Here is a 24,532-nt window from a genome sequence, read left to right as displayed (position 1 = left end):
CAGATACCAAGGAAGATGTATGCAAGGGGGTAGCAGCTAACTAGCAGTGACTACCTTAACCAGTCCAACGAAACCACAGGCGTGAAGAAGGAAAACTTCACCAATAAATTTAGATTCCACCTAATTACAACTTGACCACACGCGTCAAGTATCAGAAACAACAAGAAGGTAAGTAGTACCAGAACAGGACACCACATGATAAACATTACCAGTAGAAATGGATCATTGCACTAGAGAATTGACAGCACTACCTGACATAGACACATCAAGTTAAATTAAAAGGTCAATATAACCTCAGATGAGCTATCCAGCCATAGTCTATCACCATTCAATCAATGGAAAAGCATTCCAGAGTACATGAGAATAAGAATACTGCCCATGGTTACCATCATAACATGAAATCCAACAAATTGAAGTGAGATTCACATTAATATGTCACCATTACACTACATATTCATACAAGTATACAACACAAGGCCATAATAACAACACAATATCACCAAGAGAACGTGCACAAGACTCCCATAAGTCAAATAGGAACAATTTCCCATAGCACAAGTCTCAGGTACGGTAAGTATCCATTATACAAACACCATTGCCATCAAATGACATCTCACTATGTCAATAATTCTCACAATCACCACACATGACATGTAGTAACCAGGGCAAACCAGCATAGCAGACAGTAATCAGCTGAAAAGTAGGATTCCCATGGGTTAAGAGTGTAAACAAATTTTCACACATCCACTCCAAACGGCCAGGCAGGACAGAGTCACTGGAAGAGAAATATAATAATGACAAATTTTTCAGCACATGATCTAGACCACAAGCAAAGCTGGAACAGGGGTAAAATTTCATATGTTAAACAATAGTTACACAGTCAGATTAACACAAGGTATAAGTTCTTCGCATGGAGCAGATGAACCACCATCCTGGCAAATCCTTCACTAGAACCAAGACATAATAAAAGGGAAATGTAATTAATGACAACGAACACCATTTCATTACTGAAAAATGTGGGAGAATATTTAGTTAAATTCAATTTTGAATCAGGCCCAATTAAGTAAACAATATAAGTCTATTCCTCAGTAATATACAATAATGGTCTACAACTCACCCAAATATCGCAGGTCCACAATAAGAACAGCACAAGGTAATGAACTGGATTCCATGACCCGCCATACAGAATTAACCAGAACAGGATAAAATCAACAGAAGGAGGCCTCAAACATAAACACGTCATGGGCAAGACAACAGTGAATTTGTAAGGACTCGAGCACACATGAAAACAAACAGAAAAACACACATTATTTGGGAACATTTCAGTTTAAAATTTTTTTAAGACAACGCTTAAGTTTAATATTAGTTGGTGTTATTTTTGGGTGCTTGTCCAGCATTCTACAACTAGCGATACAACGTAGGTTCAACAAAGAAACCACGCTCTGCTACCAACTGCAACACCCTCTAACAATTACAGTAAATGACGTTAGGCTAGATAACCCCATAGGGTAGTGTGCACACCAGGATTTAAGAAAAACAAGCCAACAGTACAGAACATCACGTGACAACATACCAAGCATACGTAGAAGCTAGAAACTGTGCTGAAAATCCATCCCACATAAAGAAAAACAAGAGGCAAGGATCGCAAGGAAATGCTGAGACATTCACCAAAAACAACACTAAATTTTCCAAAAATTAAAATAAAACTATAATTAGGTAAATAATATTTACATTAAGTGAAATTAAAAAAAAAAAAAAAAACTTTAAAACTCTGATAAATAGAAGAAACTTGAAACTAACAGAATAATTAATAGTATAACTAATATTTAGTAAATAAATAATTTAAATGTAAATAAACATAGTTCTCTTGTAAATAGTACCATTTCATCAAATTAAAAAAAATCTCAATAACAATAAGTTATTAGAAGATATACCTAAATAAAATTTTAAAATTTAATAAAAAATAAAATGGGTTGAAGAGCTTAAAAGGAGAGGAGCTGACAGAATCCAGTGAGAGGATCATTCCCCACATTACCCACATTAACATAGGTCCTACAACTCATCACATAAAATTAAAACATACACATATACAGACCAAAATGTATGACACAATACCGTAGAGAATCGAAAATATTAACACAAATAATTTAAAATTTAAACCACAGAATCATACTAGACAAGGTAATTAATAAATGCACAACCGGATATTAATAAGTAAGAGAACAACCATTACAAGTAACACAACCGAGTCAAACCACACGATCTCGCCTCAAGATGAAAACAATACATTATAATATTCACAACGCCACTCGTGAATTTGACGCAATCCCAGACAAGACAATAATGACAATTCAGTTACGTAACTGCCAAGCCACGATAAGATAAGGAACAACAATCAGAAGAAGAGATAAGGACCCTAACGTCAGATCGCTCACACTAGGGGCTGTCCAAAGCCCTCTGTGAAAACCCATTAAGTTACCACTTATGGTATTAGAATATTACATCTTTAAAATTGATGCAGGAATAAACCTGCTTAATGAGAACAATAATATATCACACAGAGTAATGATGAAAACATACAATCCTAACCCTAAATATATAAACTAAAGAAATATTAAAATTTACAAAATTTAATAGTAATAATAATAATAATAATAATAATAAAATTTTAAAAAAAGGTGTGATGATTAGTGCTTGCGTAGTACTTATGTCGAAACATGGGCATGAGAAAGCTGAAACACACGTAAAGATGCATGAATAAATCAGATGAGAATGACAACAGAAAAGTAAACCCCATTACGTGCACCAAAGCACAGCAACGACAGCGATATAAATTTAAAATAGAAACTGCACACGCGTCCAGAAAATAACACAGAAATACACGTGGATATACATGGAAAACAAATGTCCAAGATTAAAACAAATATTAGCAAGGCAAAGAAAAATTTCAAACGTTACTGAACCAACAATGGCATCATATTTTCACACATCACTCATTTGAAGCTTCAACGCCATACACCACAAATACCAAGACACAATTCAGATTGCCAGAAATACACCAACTAAAATTTAAACAACACATACAAGTAAAATAATATTAACAGAAGTAAATCATAAAAGGCGTACTTACATAGATGCCACATATGCCAAGGTAACTCACCGTGTTTCGATCTATGACTACAACACTTACAGGTTAGATTTAAAATACATATTTACACCTGAATTACTACACTAATATTTAAAGAAAGAATTAAAGAAAAAAAAACCCTGCTGGGGTTTACTATCCAATTTTAACCGATGCCGGTTAGTGGTTTCATGCTGATAAAAGATTGGAAGCCAGCCATGACTAACAGAAGCGTCCACTCGTGAGCAGCTCTCACAGTAGATTATTTTATTTATTAGTAGCCCACACAGAGCGCTCAAGTCAGGTAATCGTTGCGTGCTCTGTACGCCAGAGTCTCAGCACAGTCCGAGTTACATGAGTCACTGATAGATGGCATAGGAGTTTGTTTGCTGTCTCCACAATACGAACATACAACACGGAGAAATAGTTTCAAAATAATTAGGTGACAAAACGTCCCAATAGCCACATATAAAATGAGTAGTAGCAACATGTAGACCAATGTTCCATGTGCCTTTGCACTGAAGATTATCTGTGTCATACAAATATGTAGGTTAATAATACAGTCTGTCTAATAGCGTCAGATCCCAATTTAATATGGTTATTGTAACAGTAATAATATCACAGCTCGATACACACGTATTAGTAACACATAGGCCAAATGCACAAGGCAAATACCACTTGAGATGAGCCGTGCCCACAAGAAATAAGTGCAACGCTTTTTTCTCACTGCTTTCAAGTTTTGTAAATGGAACAATGTGTCAGATGCTTACATTATAATGTGCTTTAGACTTCCATTATTCTCAGTTGAGGTTTGGGCTTCACTGATAGTCTTGGTAGCCCTCAGTATATGCCACTGATTTGCAGATGACAAAATATGTTGGAAGTTAGTATTGGAGTCTGATGAAAACTAGTGTTATGATAACTAGTTGCATGTGTTATCTTTCACTACTGTGTGATTTCGTATGTTCTTACTTGATTACTTTTTCTTATCTTCTAATGTATCTGTCTTCTGTGACAGTATTCTTGTATGCTATCTTTTTGTCTCAATTCAAGAGGAATTAATGTATTTTTTTAAACATTGTGGCAGATCAATCATCCCAGTGCTTTGGGACTTGAAGTTGGCCAGGAGCTACGAGTCAAATACTTTGGTCGAGATCCTGTATCAGGACTCATGCGACTGTCACGAAAAGTACTTCAGGGACCTGCATCATCGGTTGTTCATAATTTTGGAGGAAAGAGCAGCAATAGCTGATTCAGTTTTATCATAGATCGTTCCATGCATTGGAAACAAAGGTACATACTTTTTCTGTGGAAGTACATTTAAGTAAGAAAAGCTTATCTCTATTGCTAAATTGTGCCTTAGTATTATTTTTGGATTGGATTGTATTGTATTTTGTAACTAATTATATTGTAAATTCCAGTTTTTACTCACAGTTATATGAAATTTGTCCTTAATTTATTTTTATACTTATATTTAGATATTTGTACATACAGGATGTTCCCAGACATGTGAGAAGTAATCGGGGGGTGGGGGTGGGGGATGGATAGTGTACCCCAAAACAACACAAAAAGTCTCTAGGTATATATGCCCTATGGTAGGAACTATGCGTGTGTTAATTATTAGCTAGAATGGAAAGGATAGTCAGCATTCACAATTAAGTTAGTAATCAGCCATGCCATTACAGACATTGCAGTACTTCGCCTGTATGTGGAACAAAGTTGCCATCAAATACTTGCAGTGGCTGCAGTGTTAGAACATGTTCAACAGTCAGTGAAGTGGCATGTCCAGGCATGTATTCAGGTGCATGGTGGACATTTTGAGGACTTCTTATATTAGGATGTTGTAATATCGTGTGCAATTCTCAGAGTAAATGTAACAGAATTAGTAATTCATTACTGTAAATCATTCTTTTAACATTTTTGTGTGATGTAAGACGATTTTAAGTACACGTATTGGAAATAAACGTGAAAAAGAATAATTTAATACTGTACCATTCAGCTGTGTAACGAGCGCCTGTGAAGAATGTGATAAGCTGCTTAGGAAGTCAAACCAAGTATAGTGTGTTTTTGGGTGGCAAGTATTACCACAAAAAAATGTGTCAGTGCTGAGAAGAAATTTACCAAGTGGTTGTATGTGGGGTATGTGGGATCAGTGATTAATGGAGGTACTAGTGAGGCACTTAAAACTGTGACTGTCTCTGCATGACATATTCTCTCTTTTAAAGAAGTTGCGTGGTGAGATGTAAGTTATGAAGGAGGGGATAGAGGAGATGCGAAACAGGACTAGAGACCTCTCTTGAATGAATATACAAGAAACTAGAAGACAGTGACCATGTGATTGTTAAACATCAGCAAGATATTGTGCTATGGATGGGGCAAATAGACAGTCAGTCAAGAAAACATTACTTTGAAAGCATAAGTGAAGTCTAGAATATTGTTTATCTGAAGCAGAACGATATTCATATAGAAACATGATAGCGATCCAGGGATTTCCTTAGTTCCCAAACAAATGTACACTAGAAATAGTGTGGAAAGTGAGTCAGGCACTAGACATTGATGTTCAGGCTGAAATGGTGTATGCATGTCATTGCCTTCTGAAGTCCCCCCAATCAACAGCATAGGGGGATTATAGTAAGATTTGTGCGACTGTGGACAAGAAACAATTCATGGAATGAGCACCTGTGAAGAATGTTATAAGCTGCTGAGTAAGGCCAGCAAAGTACAGTGTGTTTTTTGGGTGGCAAGTATTACCACAAAAATTGTGTCAGTGCTGAGAACAAATTTACCAAGTGGTTGTATGTGGGGTATGTGGGATGATGTAATGATTACAATGTAATCCTGTTGGGGAAACCTGGCTTGTTGAAGATGTTTACGATAAAGAGGTGTCTAGTAGTGATATGTATAGAGTATACAGATGTGACCAGGATGGCAGAATGGCAGTTAAAAGCGATTTTACTGTCCTAAAAGTTGAGTGAACAAAAGGAAGGTTTGAGTGTCTCTTGCTAAAACTTGAAATAAAAGGTAAATTCTACTACATATGTAGTATATATATGTATACCCCTCGCATCTACAATAGATGTTTACATTGCACTGCTGCAGTGGTTGAAGTCACGATATGAGATGTATGATCGTAGCTTAATACCAGTAATAGCTGGAGAATTTAACATTTTATTTATTCAGAGTATGTTTATAAAATGTAAATAAATAACTACAGCAAAGAGCTTGGTAATTTTATGAATCTTTTTAAGCTTACTTCATACATACAACATAATTGCAACAGAAGAATTCTCAAGCTGGTGTTAAGTAATCAAAAAATTATTGAAGTGTAACAAGAGATATGGAGCTGTTTCTGCCACAACATCTTCATCATCCTGCCCTGAACGTACAAGTACCTCTGTCATCATGCCAAGACCAATTTACTATCAAGTCCAATGTAACATTTAATTTTAAGAGGGCAAACTTTGAACAGCTTTACTCAGCACTAAGAGACTTTAAGAGGGAATCAGTTTATGAATGCTCTGGTGTGGATGTAGCAGTAGATTGTTTTTTGATAATATTTCTCAGCATTACAAAAAGCAGTACACAAATCTAAACCATTTACAGGCGAAAATTCCCTCTTTGGTAACCAAACAAAAACTTAAAGAGAAAGAGTATGATAGAAAATGACATATTTCTAGCTGTAATAACAGACAGTTTGGAGAATTAAGATCCCAGATTAAAACAGTGCATTGCAATTATATTTGAAATGTAGAGTAGGATATTAGTAAATATATGAGTAAGTTTTGGGCATTCATTAAAAATTTAAAAAAACATAATAATGATAGATGTTTTTTTAAATTTTTAATGAAAAAAAACAACATAATAATGATAGATTAAAATTTTAAGACACCTTGGACTACACCCCAAATTAATAAACATGTTAAAATTGACTCTCACCAATACCAAATCAAAAGTGAAGTTTAGGGGTGAAACATCAGAGACATTTGAAATTAAAACTGGACTACGGCAGGGAGATGGGCTCTCACCACTATTATTTAACTGTGCTCTAGAATGGTAATGGGGGAATGGTTTAGAAAATGTCCCCCCAAAATAAAGATTGGCCGAAAAATCAAAACAAATTGCCTGGGTTTTGCTGACGATTTAGCATTACTAGCAGTGGACATAAAAGAAGCAAAAACCCAGATATCAGAACTTCAAAACATTGCAAATAAAATTGGCCTCAAAATATCATTTGAAAAAACAGAAATTATGTCCCAAAAACCAACACAGCTAAAAGAAGTCACCATAAATGGTAATAAAATCAAAATAGTAACTCAGTTTAAATATCTTGGAGAAGTAATAACACATAACTTAAATGAAAAAATCTCAATCCAAGTAAGAACAAATAGATTAGCTAAAGCACAAAAATTAACATGGGATATCTACAAAAAGAAATGTTTATCAATAAATACAAAAATAAAACACTACAACACAGTTATAAAACCGGAAGCTACATATGCAGCAGAAACACTCTTTTACCTGAATAAACAATCAAAGACTGACAGACTTCAGAAAATTGAAAGGAGGATTGGAAGAACCTGCATCAACAAAAAATACCAGAAGGATGGACAGTGGCAGTTAATACCTAACAAAGTCTTGTACAAAGAGCTAGAACCCATTACGGATACTATGTGTAAGAGGAGACTGGGATTCTTTGGACATATCATGAGGATGCAGGATTCGAGACTTCTGAAACAACTTGACTTACTTGACTTAATTCCTGTTGTTCCTTGTGGAACATAGGGCATCAACAAAGCATCTCCATCTGATCCTGTTGTCAGCCAACCTCTTCACCTCTCTCCAGGTCTTGCCTTCTTCCATTGCCTCCATGTGTACAGATCTTCGCCACATTTGTTTGGGCCTTCCTCTCCTCCTTTTACCCTGCGGGTTCCAATCCAGTGCCTCTCTCTCGATGGCTTCATTCCCTTTCCTCAACGTATGCCCTATCCATTTCCATTTCCGCCGCTTTATCTGTATGGCCATCTCGGTTTCACCCGTCCTTCTCCATAGTTCATGATTGGAGATTACTTCCGGCCAGTAGATGTTTAAAATCTTCCTTAAACAGCGGTTGACAAAGGTCTGCAACTTGGAGGTAATCACTTTAGTCACCTTCCAGGTCTCGGACCCATACAGTAGAACAGCCTTGACATTACTTCGGAAAATGCGAAGTTTGGTCCTGATAGATATTTTGTTGTTCTTCCATACCGGATAGAGCCGAACAAAGGCACCGTTCGCTTTTTGTATACGTTGAGAAACATCCTGTACTGCTCCTCCATCTTTGGAAACTACACTGCCCAAGTAGGTGAAACTATCCACATCCTCTATAGGTTCATCGCTGAAGACAAATGGGTCTAGTTTGTTGGTGTTCATCCTTAGGGCCTTGGTCTTCTTTGAGTTAATCGTTAGTCCCACCTTTTTTCCTTCTTTTACCAAGTCTTCAATCTTTGATTGCATTTCACCATGTGCCTCTGACAGGAGACACACATCGTCAGCGAAGTCTAGGTCTTCTAACCTATTTGCCAATCCCCACTGGATACCACGTTTCACATTTCGCGTTACATTTCGCATTACCGCATCAATCACCACCAGGAACAAGGTTGGCGAGAGGATACAACCTTGACGTACTCCTGAACGTACAGATATAGGTTCAGATACACGGCCCTCATGTATGACTCTGCATGTATAATCACGGTATGTTTCCTGAATGAGGTTGGTAATTTGTGATGGCATCTGAAACAACTAGTACAACACAATCTCGTCTCAAAAAATACCACAACAGGATGTAAATGGATCAGAAAAGTAAGAGAGGATCTGAAGGAAATTGGCCTTACAACAGAAGACACCACAAATAAGATAAAATTGAATACAAAACTCAAGAATATAAACCTCCGCTTTACCCTTACATAAAACAAACCAACAACACGTACATTTTCAACTGAGGAAAGAGCACGAAGATCAGAGCGTCTGAAGAAGTACTGGGGGGACCGCAAAGCCCGAACAATCCCTTCAAAGAGACCTGAACGACGGACTGACTAAAGTGATCCTATGTTGGTCATAAAATAATAATAATAAGAATAATGATAGAATGGTTCATGTTTGTGGGTTACTGTAGTCACGTCCTAGTTCGTGAACCATGGGCAACGGCTGAGTGGCCTAGTAAGTGGTCCTGAGAGTCGGGATACCAGTTGCTATGGAATGGGAGTGGGCATCTCGGACATATTCCGAGTCATGGCCCTCCTTGTACTCAGGCGGCTAGGACTGTACAATCCACCGGTGGTCCATAACCCGTTAGAGGAGAGATCCTCACTTGGACTATGTGTAAGTAGGGTAGCATCCTGCTTCATGAATATACCGAGCTCAGAACATTTTAAGCAAGCCTCGGACCTATGGGGGTAACGGAGTCCCACTCCCATTTGACAGGCGAGGGACTCCTTGGAAACAACTTGGCGAACGAAATGGAATTCGATGGGGAGCTATCAATATTAATGGGGCTTATGGAAGAAAGAAAGTAGAACTGGCTGAGTCAGCAGAGAGGATGCATCTGGATGTGCTAGGAGTAAGTGATATTCGGGTAAGGGGAGATAACGAGGAAGATATAGGAGATTATAAAGTGTACTTGACGGGTGTTAGAAAGGGAAGGGCAGAGTCTGGGGTAGGGCTCTTTATCAGGAATACCATTGCACGGAACATAGTTTCTGTTAGGCACGTAAATGAGCGGATGATATGGGTAGATTTGTCATTTGGAGGAATTAGGACTAGAATTGTGTCCGTGCATTCACCTTGCGAGTGTGCGGATGAGGATGAAGTTGACAAGTTTTATGAAGCATTGAGTGACATCGTGGTCAGGGTAAACAGCAAGGATAGAATAGTGCTAATGGGCGATTTCAATGCGAGAGTTGGGAATAGAATTGAAGGATACTAAAGGGTGATTGGTAAATGTGGGGAAGATATGGAAGCTAATGGGAATGGGAAGCGTTTGCTGGACTTCTGTGCTAGTATGGGTTTAGCTGTTACGAATACATTCTTCAAGCATAAGGCTATTCACCGCTACACATGGGAGGCTAGGGGTACCAGATCCATAATAGACTATATCTTAACAGACTTTGAATTCAGGAAATCTGTTAGGAATGTACGAGTTTTCCGCGGATTTTTCGATGATACAGACCACTATCTGATCTGTAGTGAACTAAGTATCTCTAGGCCTAGGGTAGAAAGTGAAATCTGTCTGCAAACGAATAAGGGTAGAAAATCTCCAGGACGAGAACATTAGACGGAAGTACATGGATATGATTAGTGAGAAGTTTCGAACAGTAGACAGTAAGCAGGTTCAGGATATAGAAAGTGAATGGGTGGCATACAGGGATGCTGTAGTAGAAACAGCAAGGGAATGCCTAGGAACAACTGTGTGTAAAGATGGGAAAAAGCGAACATCTTGGTGGAATGATGAAGTGAAAGCAGACTGTAAACGTAAAAAGAAGGCTTATCAGAAATGGCTCCAAACAAGGGCCGAGGCAGACAGGGAGTTGTACGTGGATGAAAGAAACTGAGCGAAACAAATAGTTGTTGAATCCAAAAAGAAGTCCTGGGAAGATTTTGGTAACAACCTGGAAAGGCTAGGTCAAGCAGCAGGGAAACCTTTCTGGACAGTAATAAATAATCTTAGGAAGGGAGGGAAAAAGGAAATGAACAGTGTTTTGAGTAATTCAGGTGAACTCATAATAGATCCCAGGGAATCACTGGGGAGGTGGAGGGAATATTTTGAACATCTTCTCAATGTAAAAGGAAATCATTCTGGTGGTGTTGTGAATAGTCAAGCTCATGGGGAGGAGGAAAATGATGTTGGTGAAATGATGCTTGAGGAAGTGGAAAGGATGGTAAATAAACTCCATTGTCATAAGGCAGCAGGAATAGATGAAATTAGACCTGAAATGGTGAAGTATAGTGGGAAGGCAGGGATGAAATGGCTTCATAGAGTAGTAAAATTAGCATGGAGTGTTGGTAAGGTACCTTCAGATTGGGCAAAAGCAGTAATTGCACCTATCTATAAGCAAGGGAACAGGAAGGATTGCAACAACTATTGAGGTATCCTATTGATTAGTATACCAGGCAAAGTATTCACTGGCATCTTGGAAGGGAGGGTGCGATCAGTCGTTGAGAGGAAGCTGGATGAAAACCAGTGTGGTTTCAGACCACAGAGAGGCTGTCAGGATCAGATTTTCAGTATGCACCAGGTAATTGAAAAATGCTACGAGAGGAATAGGCAGTTGTGTTTATGTTTTGTAGATCTAGAAAAAGCATATGACAGGGTACCGAGGGAAAAGATGTTCGCCATACTGGGGGACTATGGAATTAAAGGCAGATTATTAAAATCAATCAAAGGCATTTATTTTGACAATTGGGCTTCAGTGAGAATTGATGGTAGAATGAGTTCTTGGTTCAGGGTACTTACAGGGGTTAGACAAGGCTGTAATCTTTCACCTTTGCTGTTCGTAGTTTACATGGATCATGTGCTGAAAGGTATAAAATGGCAGGGAGGGATTCAGTTAGGTGGAAATGTAGTAAGCAGTCTGGCCTATGCTGACGATTTGGTCTTAATCGCAGATTGTGCCGAAAGCCTACAGTCTAATATCTTGGAACTAGAAAAGTAGGTGCAATGAGTATGGTATGAAAATTAGCCTCTCGAAGACTAAATTGATGTCAGTAGGTAAGAAATTCAACAGAATTGAATGTCAGATTGGTGATACAAAGCTAGAACAGGTCGATAATTTCAAGTATTTAGGTTGTGTGTTTTCCCAGGACGGTAATATAGTAAGCGAAATTGAATCAAGGTGTAGTAAAGCTAATTCAGTTAGCTCGCAGCTGCGATCAACAGTATTCTGTAAGAAGGAAGTGAGCTCCCAGACGAAACTATCTTTACATCGATCTGTTTTCAGACCTACTTTGCTTGACGGGAGCGAAAGCTGGGTGGACTCAGGATACCTTATTCATAAGTTAGAAGTAACAGACATGAAAGTAGCAAGAATGATTGCTGGGACAAACAGGTGGGAACAATGGCAGGAGGGTACTCGGAATGAGGAGATAAAGGCTAATTTAGGAATGAACTCGATGGATGAAGCTGTACGCATAAACCGGCTTCGGTGCTGGGGTCATGTGAGGCGAATGGAGGAGGATAGGTTACCTAGGAGAATAATGGACTCTGCTTTGGAGGGTAAAAGAAGTAGAGGTAGACCAAGACGACGATGGTTAGACTCGGTTTCTAACAATTTAAAGATAAGAGGTATAGAACTAAATGAGGCCACAACACTAGTTGCAAATCGAGGATTGTGGCGACGTTTAGTAAATTCACAGAGGCTTGCAGACTCAAAATTCTGAATCAGTGTTGAGTCCAAATAAAGCATAGAAGCCTCAGAGCACATCGGTTTGTCGAGGAAATCCTTCTGGAGCATGTTGTGGCTTTCACTCCATTTATTGGTTATGGTTTCACCCTAATTCAGGACAGTGCATGCCCACATGTTGCAAGTTGTGTGCACCAGCTCTTCAGATGGAGCGGAGATTCATGTTATGGTTTGGCCTGCTAGAAGCCCCAATTTGAATCCTATTGAGCATATGTGGTACCAACTGGCGAGAAGGGTCCATCAACACTATCCCGATACCCTACAGGACCTATGGAAGGCTCTCCTGGAAGAATAGGAGATGATTCTTCAAGACGACATTGCAGCATGAACGAGGAGCATACCTGGAAGGTTGGATGTTGTAATTGGTGCAAGAATGAATCAATTTATTTATTTATTTATTTATTTATTTATTTATTTATTTATTTATTTGTTTGTTTATTTGTTTGTTTGTTTGTTTGTTTGTTTGTTTGTTTGTTTGTTTGTTTGAAATCAAAGATAAGCTAAAAATTACAGCTTTGGACAGCATATAATGAAGAAAGAAAGCAGAGTTCAACTAATAAAATAGAATCAAATTTGGAGCATAAAGATAATGAGAAAGAGACAAAGTCATAATGAAAAAGTAAGATTCAAACTGAAAAAATGAGCAATGCATAAAGAGAACACAATAACTAATATAAATGGAATTGTAAGTATGGCCATAAAAGTGGTCTATGTACATGATTAAGAAGCTAAATATTATGTACATTACACTATAATAATAATAATAATAATAATAATAATAATAATAATAATAACCTCAATCGCACAACCTATCATACGTCATCATACACATGAAACAATCAGCGGTATTCAGCAGGTAATCTCTACATGCAGTCTTAAATTTTGATATTGAGTTAGAGTTTTCTGACAGCAGCTGGGAGTGAATTCCAAAGTCGTGACCCAGCCACAACGAAGGATCTTATATATATTGAAGAGTGGTTGATGGGAATAGCGAGTGAAGTTCCAGATCTAGTGTTACAATTATGGAATGAGGATAATAAATAGAATTTTGAAGAGATGTATTTGAATAGATTTTCCTTCTGAGTTCGATATATCAACATAAGTACGTGTAATTTCCATCGCCTCTTGGGTTTCAGCCAGGAAAGAAATGTGTAGCTAGGGGTTATGTGAGCATCGTAACTCAAGTTAAAAACAAATTGAAGACCAGAGTTCAATGCTCATTGAAGTTTCATAGTTTGTTCACACGTCGCATCAATGAGGACAATGTCGCAGTAGTCAAGTATTGGTAGTATCAAAGTTTGGAGTAGTTTTATCTATACGTCTTGTGGCAAAATGTCCTTATGTCGTTTCAGAGGGTGTAGTCTCGCGTACATCTTTCTACATGTATTTCTTACGTGTGCAGACCAGTCAAGAGTTTTAGTCAGGGTCATACCTAGGTTCTTCACTTCCTTACTGAATGGGATTATGGTGGCATTTAATGTCACTGGAAGAATAGCATAATTTTTATACATGATGTTTAATAATTTCTGAGAACCGATAATGATTGTTTGATTTTTTTGGGGGTTGAGGAGGAGAGAGTTTTCACTGGCGTACACACTGAGTTATTGAAGGTTGGAGTTAATATCTCCTATTGCATTCGATATATCATTTATATTAACGTGGTAGTAAATTTGGAGGTCATCGGCAAAGAGGTGATATCTGTTATACTTTATTTTAGAGGAGATGTCATTTATATAGAGGACAAACAAAAGGGGACCAAGAACAGAACCTTGGGGGGTTCTTGCCTTCCAGAGTCGCCACTGAGAAGCAGTATCTTGTACTGTAACACATTTCATAAGATCTGTAAGATATGTGGTGACAAATTTTAAAGCAGCATTACCAAAAAACTATTTGAGCTTCATCAGCAATGTCCGGATGTTTATTGTGTCAAAAGCATTGCTGAAGTCAAGGAGTGTGAGTATTGTCACATGTCTTTCATCCATTGCTTGTCTGATGTCTTCAGTCACTTTGAGTAAGGCAGTGGCTGTGCTATGACCCTTTTTGAAGCCAGATTGTAGAGGGTCAAGAAGAGAGTGAGCCTGAAGGTATTCCAGTATTTGCGCATGTACCAACCATTCTAATGCTTGGGAGAGAGCAGGGAGAATTGAAATGGGACGGTAATCAGATAGGAGTTTTGAACCTGGGTTTTTAGGAAGTGGAATTACATTGGCGTACTTCCAAATTGTTGGTAATGTGCCGTTTTTGAGACAGGAATTAAAAATATGGGTGAGAATGGGTAGAATAGCTCCAATAATATTATGTATGAAAGCAATAGGAATTTCATCGATACCACTTGCTTTGGATTTACTAGAATACAAGACTCTCTTAACTTCACTAGTGCTGACAATACGAAAGGCAAAGCAGGAGCGATTTTGTGGGACAGGTGCTGGGACGTTATTTACATGTGGTCTGTTAAGCAGATTAGACTGAGCTCTCTCTTCCGTCAAATACTCATTTAAATCGTCAAGAATGGTGGTTATTGTTTTTTTAAGAGGAAATACAACTGGGTAACTATCCACTATTAACACTAAGAAGAGAGGAAAAAAATGGAAGAGATCCGACACTTTGAAAAATGAAGGTATCGGCCATAGAAAGTCAAGAGCCACAAAGGACATGATAATGAAAGACTCCCTTGGTTTCACAAGCCTAATACCGTCGGGGTTGGAAAAGAACAAGAGTTGACCAAGAGAGGTCTCATAGGATAGACAAAAGTGATTGGTACGAGAGAAGGTAACACACACTTCTGAAGATGAGAAAAGAAGTGCATAAAGAAAATAAAAACAAAGGTGAATTAACTTCATGAGCTTTCTGAAAGTTTGGTTGAAGTGTAAGTCCATGTGTATTACTTCTGTATCTCTGGTTTAATTCGATTGACTTAAAGAAATCATTCTTTTTCATTGTCAGATGCCTAAAGGAGTCCATACCACAATATTTTATCATAAAATAGTAGATTAGTATTATAAACATGACTGGACTTTAAAATAAATCTCATAGTATTTTTAAGGAATTGAACTGTTGCATTTTTCATACCACAAAGTTTGTACAGAATTTCAGTATTCATCACATGGGATCATGGAACATTTGCATTAACACAGATTTCTGCTTTGGACAGATTTCACTTTTCACTTGGGATAATTTTCTTACCCTAAATTTCTTAACACTTCTCAAATGTAACATTGCAATTTTTTTAATTTTTTTATTCCATATCCATATCACATGTTGTACTAATGCCTCATTATTTTCTTCTTTCCTGTTTTAGCCACAGCTTTTATTATAAGCTGTGAGTTGACTGAAGCACAGTAATTTCTACTTCTGTTTTCTTTTGCTTCAGGTGAGAAAAATTAAGCAGCATTCTGGAAAGTTGATGAATAGGCAGAAGATCATGTGGCAGCAATCCTTGTTGATTATTTTATAAAAGAATTTTTATTTCTATTAGTAAAAGGTTATTATTATTTGTGATAAATATAGGAGAGACTCTGTTGATGGGAAGTATTTTGTATCACAGTTTTTTCATATATTTATCATTGTCAACTTATTCTCTGTATATGTACATAAGACAAAATATACATGAAATCATTTACACTCTAGTAATACTTGAAATTACTCTGTTATTAAAATCCATCTTTCTCTTTCTGGTGGATCATTTACTTTATTGACTGGAGATCCATTTTTCAAAAGTTCATATTCTCTTTTTTACTTTAAATCATACCCATATGGATCATTCATAATATAGTTAAAGAACGTAACAAATCTGTAAAATATCATTTCGATAGCAGTATGATCAGTACCTGTATGTATATTTGTGATTAATCGAGGACCCGAGGACTGGCTATGAAGTCTTCTCAACATGGTTTTCACCTTGACTAAAAGTATAAAACTATAATCATAACTTGTAGCATGGCTGAAATTGCTATCCAGTTCCTTTCTTAATTGAATTACTTGAGTCTGAATACACTTTGTTCCAGTCCCGCAAACCACTTTAAATTGGCAGTGGAACTGAAAATTGGAATGGGCCTGAGTTAACTCGGCTGGAGTGTTTTTATACTAATCCCTAGACCATGGTGATGGTTTGCTTGTTTGAGGGTCATAAATAAAATAGCTTGTTAAAACGGAAGCCATGCTTTCCAGTGTTGACTCAAATAAAACTTTTCAATCTGTCAAAAACATTACTTATAATGCATAATAACATACCTGTGAAAGGAAAGACACAGTAATAAACAAAGAATGGCCATGTTTCATTTTGTAAGAACATCCTCAGATATTAGCAAATCGCTTTAAACCCTGCGTATACAGTAAAACATTGTTAAGACCTTTCAGCAGGGGACAAGGAAAAAATAACGTGTTAAGCAAGAAAATGTTCTACTGAATACATGAATCAAAACTATCCAACAGGGATATGGAAACACTAGGCACAATTTTTTCTGACATAAGGGGATTTTTCGTCGTATATCCATGGGTACAGTGAAACTCTATGAGAAGAGAGCATTAAAAGAGGTGAAGAAACACGAGAGGACAAATATGAAAAATTCCGCTGGGGCTTATAACCTAAAAATAGTGCTCTAAAAAGTGTTAAAAACATCAAACAACAAATATGAAAACATTTGAACAGGGCCCATAAAAATATCAAAATATTATTGCAGATAAAGTAAATGTTAGAGAAAGTCTTTTATTTTGGACCATTGGGTTATTACACATTATTTTTCTGGTCACACACTGAGACAATGAATTGGAGGTTATACACAGCTATGTGCGACTGCAACAGAATGACTTTGGCCGCCATTTTGAATCGAACTAAACTTTGACCGACCAAGATCGATTCTAGTGATCGAGTCAAAACTGGAAGGTGCGATTTTCAATATTCACACCAACTCGGCAAACTTAAAGATGTAGATGCCAGTCGAGTTGCCAACAGACTTTAAATCTGTCTTCATTAGTAAGGAATTTCACAACTTTTTCCATATCCATAATTAGGCTATCACAAGTCAAATATACTCCATGTTGGTCAACTTCACACGATTATGTTCCAGATGTAGGCTATCACATGATAAATACAGTAAAACCTCATTAAGGCATTCCTGCAGGGGACAATAAAAATGAATGTGTTAAGAGGGAAAACGTACTACTGAATATACAAATAAAAACGATCCAACAGGGATATGGAAACAATAGATACGATTTTTTTTCCGACACGAGGGCAGTTTACATCTTGTATCCGCGGGTACAGTGGAAATTATATCTACCATTTCTAAAGATGAGAGGAAAGTATTAAAATGTGTGAAAAACATGAGAACAAATATGAAAACCTTTTATGCTAGGGTTTATAAAATAACAAGTGCACTGAAAGCTGTGAAAAACACCAAACAACAAATATGAAAACATATGCACGCGGCCAATAAAAATATCCAAGTATTATTGCAGATCACACTCTTTCTAAAACAAATGTTAAGTAGAAGCATTTTATTTTGGAGCAGTAGGTTATTAAACATTATTTTCTGGTCACGAAATAAATCGGAGGTTTCACTCGAACGTATGCGACCACCATTTTTAAAAACGTCGACTTCGACCAAGTCGAACGATCAAGTCGAAACTCGAAGGTGCAAGTTCGAACATTTGCGACCTCTGCGTGCTAAAAGATGTGGATGCCAGTCCACTTTCTGAAAGATTTTAATTCTATCTTCATTAATGTGGAATTTCACGACTTTTTCCGTATCCATAACTAGCCTATGGCAAGACAAATATGCACCACACTAGTCGGTTTCACACGATTATGTTCTTAATCTAGATGTAGGCTACCGTATCACGCGACAAAACTTCACTGTACCATTCTACACAAAAAAAATTTCAAACTTCTGAGGGCCGATTGTATAAACTGTTTGATCTTAGATCAGAGACGAAATTGACCTCGGTTCACGCAAAACTCGGACATTTGTATTGTATAAACGTTTATCTGAAATAAGTTCGCACTGAACTACGATCAACTTTGACTGGAGAAATTTCTCCGATCAAACTCTTTGATCTTAGTTCAAGGAGTTGTTTTCTACTTGAGATACAAGAACAGCTGATTGTTAATAAAATATTACCTGTGTTTTTACGATAAATGGTAAAAAAAATACACTGAAGTCTAACCTCATACATTGCTAGCTATAGTTGTCCATACATAGGAAATATTACTGCAGTGTAATACGGTATAATAATTCTGTAACATAACCTCGATAAATTGCTTACGTTATTATCTTATCTCGTTCGTATTTTACATATGTCTGATTACTCTGATTTCTCGGATATATCTTCTGATGATGAAAATGTTGAATTTCGTCGGGCTCCCCGTGTGTTCTGTGTAAAAGGAAATCCAATGGGAGGTTTTATGCTACAGGAAGTTTTTATTAATAAGAAAAGCGCACAAACGTGCAGAGAGTTAAGGTTCATTGTTCTTTGCTATATTCCGTTAGTGTTATTGCATATATCACAAATATAAGGTGCTACAACAGAGCGAGATACCATCTCCGACTTTAGATTTAACTCTTCGGAGAACATTATCTTGCACACCTTACAACTGTGTCCCTCTCCAGAAGTGTCCCTCTACAGGAAGTTTTCAAATGGTTGTTGGAGATCTCTTTAAATTGACAAGTCAACGGCTTTCTCTTTCAACTTGGATGCCATCATATCGGTTCTTTTATTTTCTATTATATGTTTGTACCTTGATAGTACAATATCCACCAGATCATCCTTTTATTTTGGTGTGAAATTCGCAGAACGCTCCTTTGAAGTTCCTTCCATGTTTACTTCGCGAGATTACAATATTATCTTCTTCTCCTTCTTTGACAGTCACGGCAATTTCGTATTTTATTTGTTGACAGTCACGGCCAGGTCAATCCCACCATTTAAGTATTATCCAATGGGCTGAGCTATTTCGTATTTCATTTGTTTTGCGGTGTTGCCACGTCCACTTTCTTGAACTCTGATTACATTTGAACTACACGTGTGTAAACTGAGTTCAGTTTTATACAACGCAATGAATTCATAATCTCAGTTCATTTTCAGAACTAAGTTCTTAATTGATCTCCAGTCAGATGTCTTTTTACAATCGGGCCTGAATGGTATGCGAAATACAAGTACAGATAGGCTCACTTTTTCCGTAATCAAGCAACTGTGGCGGCGGCTCTCACCCAAGTTGTAAATCAAGTTTCTTTCACAAGGGATGACAAATAATATTTTGAGGGCTAGGAAAAATGTGGTCTTACTAAGCGGTAATAGCGAAAATTTGTGGCGTGATAAGCGAGGTATTTTTATGTAGATTTAACACGATAAAATTCGGGACTTCCAATTTATGACGTGCTAAGCGGGAAAACGTGTTAATGAGGAACGTAGTAATGAGGTTTCACTGTATTCGCTACATGTCACTGTACAACTAAACACAAAATACATTTCTAACAACTCCTGAATGGAGTGTGAAATACAAGCACAAACATGCTCATTGTGTTATTCTACAGTTTCATCGCTAACCGGCAAGCAAAACTGAGCTCCCCGAAGGTGCAATTTATCCTGTGAAGTTCAAGAATTCAAGGCCTTGAATTGATTGCTGTGATATAAAATTCTTAAAATTCCGGCTGTTCATTACATAGTTCAGTCTGTGTACATCCGGGATAAGTGAATTTGTGCTCTTGTATGCTGTCTATGTGAGTGACATTTATTCCCTTGATATTAGGTGGTTCCGGGGAAGTTTACTTTGATCATGTAATATCGTGGTATAAATAAAGATGAATTCCTACTTCAATTTAAACCTGAAGGAGAAAATAACCAAGTTAGATGTTGGAAACAATGTATGGAAGTTACTAGAATCATTAGGATCATTGAATGATGATTGACTCATCTTGAGCAGCATGTTAAACGTGTTGTTACACAGACGGAGCAGGACGAAGTGTGTGGGCAGCGGTAAAGGAGGCGAGGGGAAGGAAGGAGATGGAGCACCTGCGGGGGAATGGAACTAACGTCATTGTATTGAATAGGTGGACCTTGAAAGAATTTAATTTAATTTTACTGTAATCCCACTTCAATACGGAATCAATGAAATTCATAACTATAAGTTTTCTGGTCTAGGAAAAATATGACCGTACGAAGCGGTAATAACGAAAATTCGTGATGTGATAAGTGAGGTATTTTTATATAGATTTAATACGATGAGGATTGGGACTTCAAATTTTTGTAATTAAGCAGGAAAACATGTTAATGAGGAAGGCACTAGTGAGGTTTCACTGTATATTTAGAGTATTGTTTACATTGTGTAAACTTGTCAGTGATTGCGAATTGGTGATGTTATGAACAAGTGAAACAAATTGCATTGATTGCACCAGTACTCCACTGTCACCTCAGTAAATTTCAGAAAGTTTGCTGTTCTTAACTCAAGCTTCTAATCATCCGTTACCTCCCGCGACTACATTTATCGAAATGTAATTGCCATGATTCATCATGTAATTGACTACATTTGAAAAGTTTTGAAGTTATATTAAAATAATGTAATGGTAATACAGATATCACCAATAGCTTTTTGCGGTCTTCAGTAAAATTGCATTGCATCCTTTCAATATGTGCGTCACGGTAAAAGTATGCACAAGAGTACTCTGTCTATATCTTTCATAACTAGTAGCATATTTAACCTGCAAGTGTGTGATAAGTGTATTTATACAACTGTGACTGGGGGAGTTGGCCGAGCAGTTAGAGGCGCGCGGCTGTGAGCTTGCATCCGGGAGATAGTGGGTTCGAATCCCACTGTCGGCAGCCCTGAAGATGGTTTTCTGTGGTTTCCCCTTTTCACACCAGGCAAAATACTGGGGCTGTACCATAATTAAGGCCACGGCCACTTCCTTTCAACTCCTAGGCCTTCCCTATCCCATCGTCGCCATAAGACCTATCTGTGTCGGTGTGATGTAAAGCCAATAGCAAAAAATATACCATTGTGGTTTGCTTTTGAACATAAATATCATTAGCTATGTCCATCCTGAAGGTAAATAAATCCATGAATGCATTTGAAGCAATGATGAAAGAAAGGTGCACCTTCAGTTGTTAACCAGTGCTGCCAACTCCAGGAATGTGTCCCTAGACTCGCTTAGTCAGGTGACTCGTATAAGAAAAATAATTTAACACATTAATGAAGAGAAGAAAATCGGTTATGAAAACTTAGTCACCTCAAATCCAAATTGAAGGGGAGCTCGAGAGGGTAAGGCACTCTCTATCCCCGATTTACATTTAAAGATATATGAAGTTTTACAAAGATGGAAAAGGTTTACATGTTTAAGTTGAAGGTTACATAGTAAAGGTTTCGGACCTGCCCCGCGGGTTAAACTGCTGAGCTAGCAAGGAAGAGGAATATGTTAAGAGGCCATTACCTTTGCTGAAGAGCTGCTGCTCGAAGGAAGAGGCGCAACCCGCCCCCTGCTATACTTCCATACAGTAAGCTAGATGTTGTTGAAGTGGCGAAGAGCCAAGAAAATCAGCAGTTTTTAAACCCTCATGGAAGATTCGAGACCTTTCATGAATAATAAAGACACACCCACTCAACTTTATTGGGTAGCTAAGAGTTACACATGGAAATTCGAAGAAGAAACCTCTGATAGGTGGAAAATTAATTACAGAAATTACTGATTGGCTAAGTTCAAAACAGGCGGAAAGAAAGCTTAATATTGCCAACCCACAAATGAAAGAACAAAATTTAGTAAAGACCAAAACTTATACTGTAAATACAAAATTTCTTCAACAACAGTTCCTTCACTTCGCACCAGGGTGCATGATCATAGTTTTTTGGGTAGAGACATCTGTTAGTGAATGTCTACACTTCTTGATCCATAGAAAACAAAACATGTTGAAATCCACACAGTATAGACAACTTTGTAATCCCAAAATTTATAGTAGAGACCTCTTCTGAGAAAACTCATGAATTAATACAGTTCTAAAAGTTCACAGTTTCTCCGGTAGAGGAGGATTTATTGGCGGAAGATTTAAATTTTCGGCGTAGAGGTGTACCGCCCGGTACAATTATTATTATTATTATTATTATTATTATTATTATTGGTGTTCTGGACCCCGCAGCAAGATGCAAGACCACTACTTGGCGGTAAATTACATCTGCTGCCTTTGTCATTGCTGACAATGTGACCACCACCATCGTCGTGCGTAGGCAAGTGCTCGAGATTTCTGGCGACACGAATGATATACTTGCATGAATTATTGACCTTATTATAGAGATGAACAATTGCACGGTCAATATCATTCATATCGTTTATTTCAAATGTGTTTAAATTTATATTTATATGCCAGAAGAATCTACTGTAATCTAACTTTATGTGCTCCAAAGGAAAAGATGGTTCTTGAAAACGAACCCAGGAAAGATAAAAAAATGATCAGTTTATGATCAGAATAAGTACATTATGAACAGTAAAATCAATTGGTCTCAACTCCTTTTCCACCCCACTGCCGATAAGTTGATTTACCTCCCCCCCCCCCCAAGAAAGAAGGCGTGTTTCCTTATGTTTAAAGGAGATTCCAAATAATAATAATAATAATGTTATTTGCTTTACGTCCCACTAACTACTTTTTAAGGTCTTCGGAGACGCCAATTCCAAATACCAATGCTCACGTCTGTTACCTTCAGTTCTGAGATATAAGCATCCCCATAAAGAGAAATCACTTTTTTCACTTCCTTTCACAATCTCCCCCCGCCCCTTAAGTGAATTTCCTGTTAAAAATACTTGTCTCTTTAATAGTAAAGGATCTTCTAAATACCAATTATCACGACTCTAACATCTTCAGTTTTTGAAATATGTGTCCCCATAAAAGAATTCAACTCCTTTTCACCCCCACCCCCCAAAATGATTTCGCCCAAAAACGCTTTTTTCTTTGTTTTTAAAGGAGATCCAAATATCAATTCTTACGTCTGTAACAACTTTAGTTTTTATTAGATGTAAGTATCCTCATACAATTAATTCAATTAATTTTTCAATTTGTCACCTCCCTCCCCCTTCATTGGATTTTCCGAGAATACGTGTGTGTTTCATTTTAAAGCAGATTCCAAATACCAATTTTCACGTCTGCAAAATCTCAAACTTGTTGGTATCAAAAAAGTTAGCCGCTCTAATACAGAAAGTTACCTAGAGTACGTCATGGCGAGGCCTTTCTATAAGGACAATGACCAGAGTGAGAGGACATCGCCGAACGTAGTCCAACATACAAGACCTACTGGGCTCACTGGAAGTCCCTAGACTGTCTTTTTATGTGTATATGGGAGTCGGGTGGCTGGAAATGGAAGGTCGCCCAAATGGTAATTTCGTGGAATAAAGGGATGAAATTTGTGGCTGAACTGCATGGAGGCACTACCGGTACTGCACGCCATCTTGGGGTGAATAAGACCTTAGATCAGGTCCGGCAGTGCTGCTGTTGAGTACATCTGAGGTCGGAATTTGAAAGATGGTGCCAAATGTGTCACACCTGTGCAGTGAGCCGGGGCCCTCATAGCTGTAGTAGGGCCCAGATCGAGCAGTACATTTGATTGCCTATCAAATGCATAGCCATCGACATCGCAGGACCTTTTCTGAGGCCGGACTCAGAACTCCTTGTCTGCTTCTAGCTATGGAATATTTCACCAAGAGGGCTGAGGTCTACACTATCTCCAATCAGGAAGCATCAATGGTAACCAATACCATGATGAAGAACAAGTTCTGTTGTTTTTGGTGTCCTGAGAGAGTTGCACAATGACCAGTGGATGAATGTTGAATCGATGCTGATGAAGGAAGTTCTGCAGTGTCTCAGTGTATGCAAGGCCCGAACAACACCTCTCCACCTGCAATTAGAAGGCGTGGTAGAGCTATTCATTAAGAGCATCGAAGAACATCTGAGGAAGTTGATGTCAGCACACCAGAGGGACTGGGATGAGAGGATACCCTTC

At 37.7% G+C, this 24,532-nt stretch overlaps 1 protein-coding gene across 1 annotated transcript in view; it reads left to right on the top strand.

Moving 5' to 3' along the window:
• PNPase (polyribonucleotide nucleotidyltransferase 1) overlaps positions 1-16,670 on the top strand; it is a 108,631-nt gene extending 91,961 nt beyond the window's left edge. The window contains exons 9-10 of the mRNA XM_067156551.2: positions 4,212-4,417; positions 15,929-16,670. Coding sequence (XP_067012652.2) covers positions 4,212-4,376 — 165 coding nt within the window. The 3' untranslated portion in view covers positions 4,377-4,417; positions 15,929-16,670. The remainder of the gene's footprint in view (positions 1-4,211; positions 4,418-15,928) is intronic.
• Positions 16,671-24,532: the final 7,862 nt, after the last annotated feature.

Source organism: Anabrus simplex, chromosome 1 (assembly GCF_040414725.1).
Source record: "Anabrus simplex isolate iqAnaSimp1 chromosome 1, ASM4041472v1, whole genome shotgun sequence".
NCBI lineage: Eukaryota > Metazoa > Arthropoda > Insecta > Orthoptera > Tettigoniidae > Anabrus > Anabrus simplex.
The sequence above is the reverse complement of the archived record's forward strand: the minus strand, read 5'-3'. Positions and strand labels throughout refer to the sequence as shown.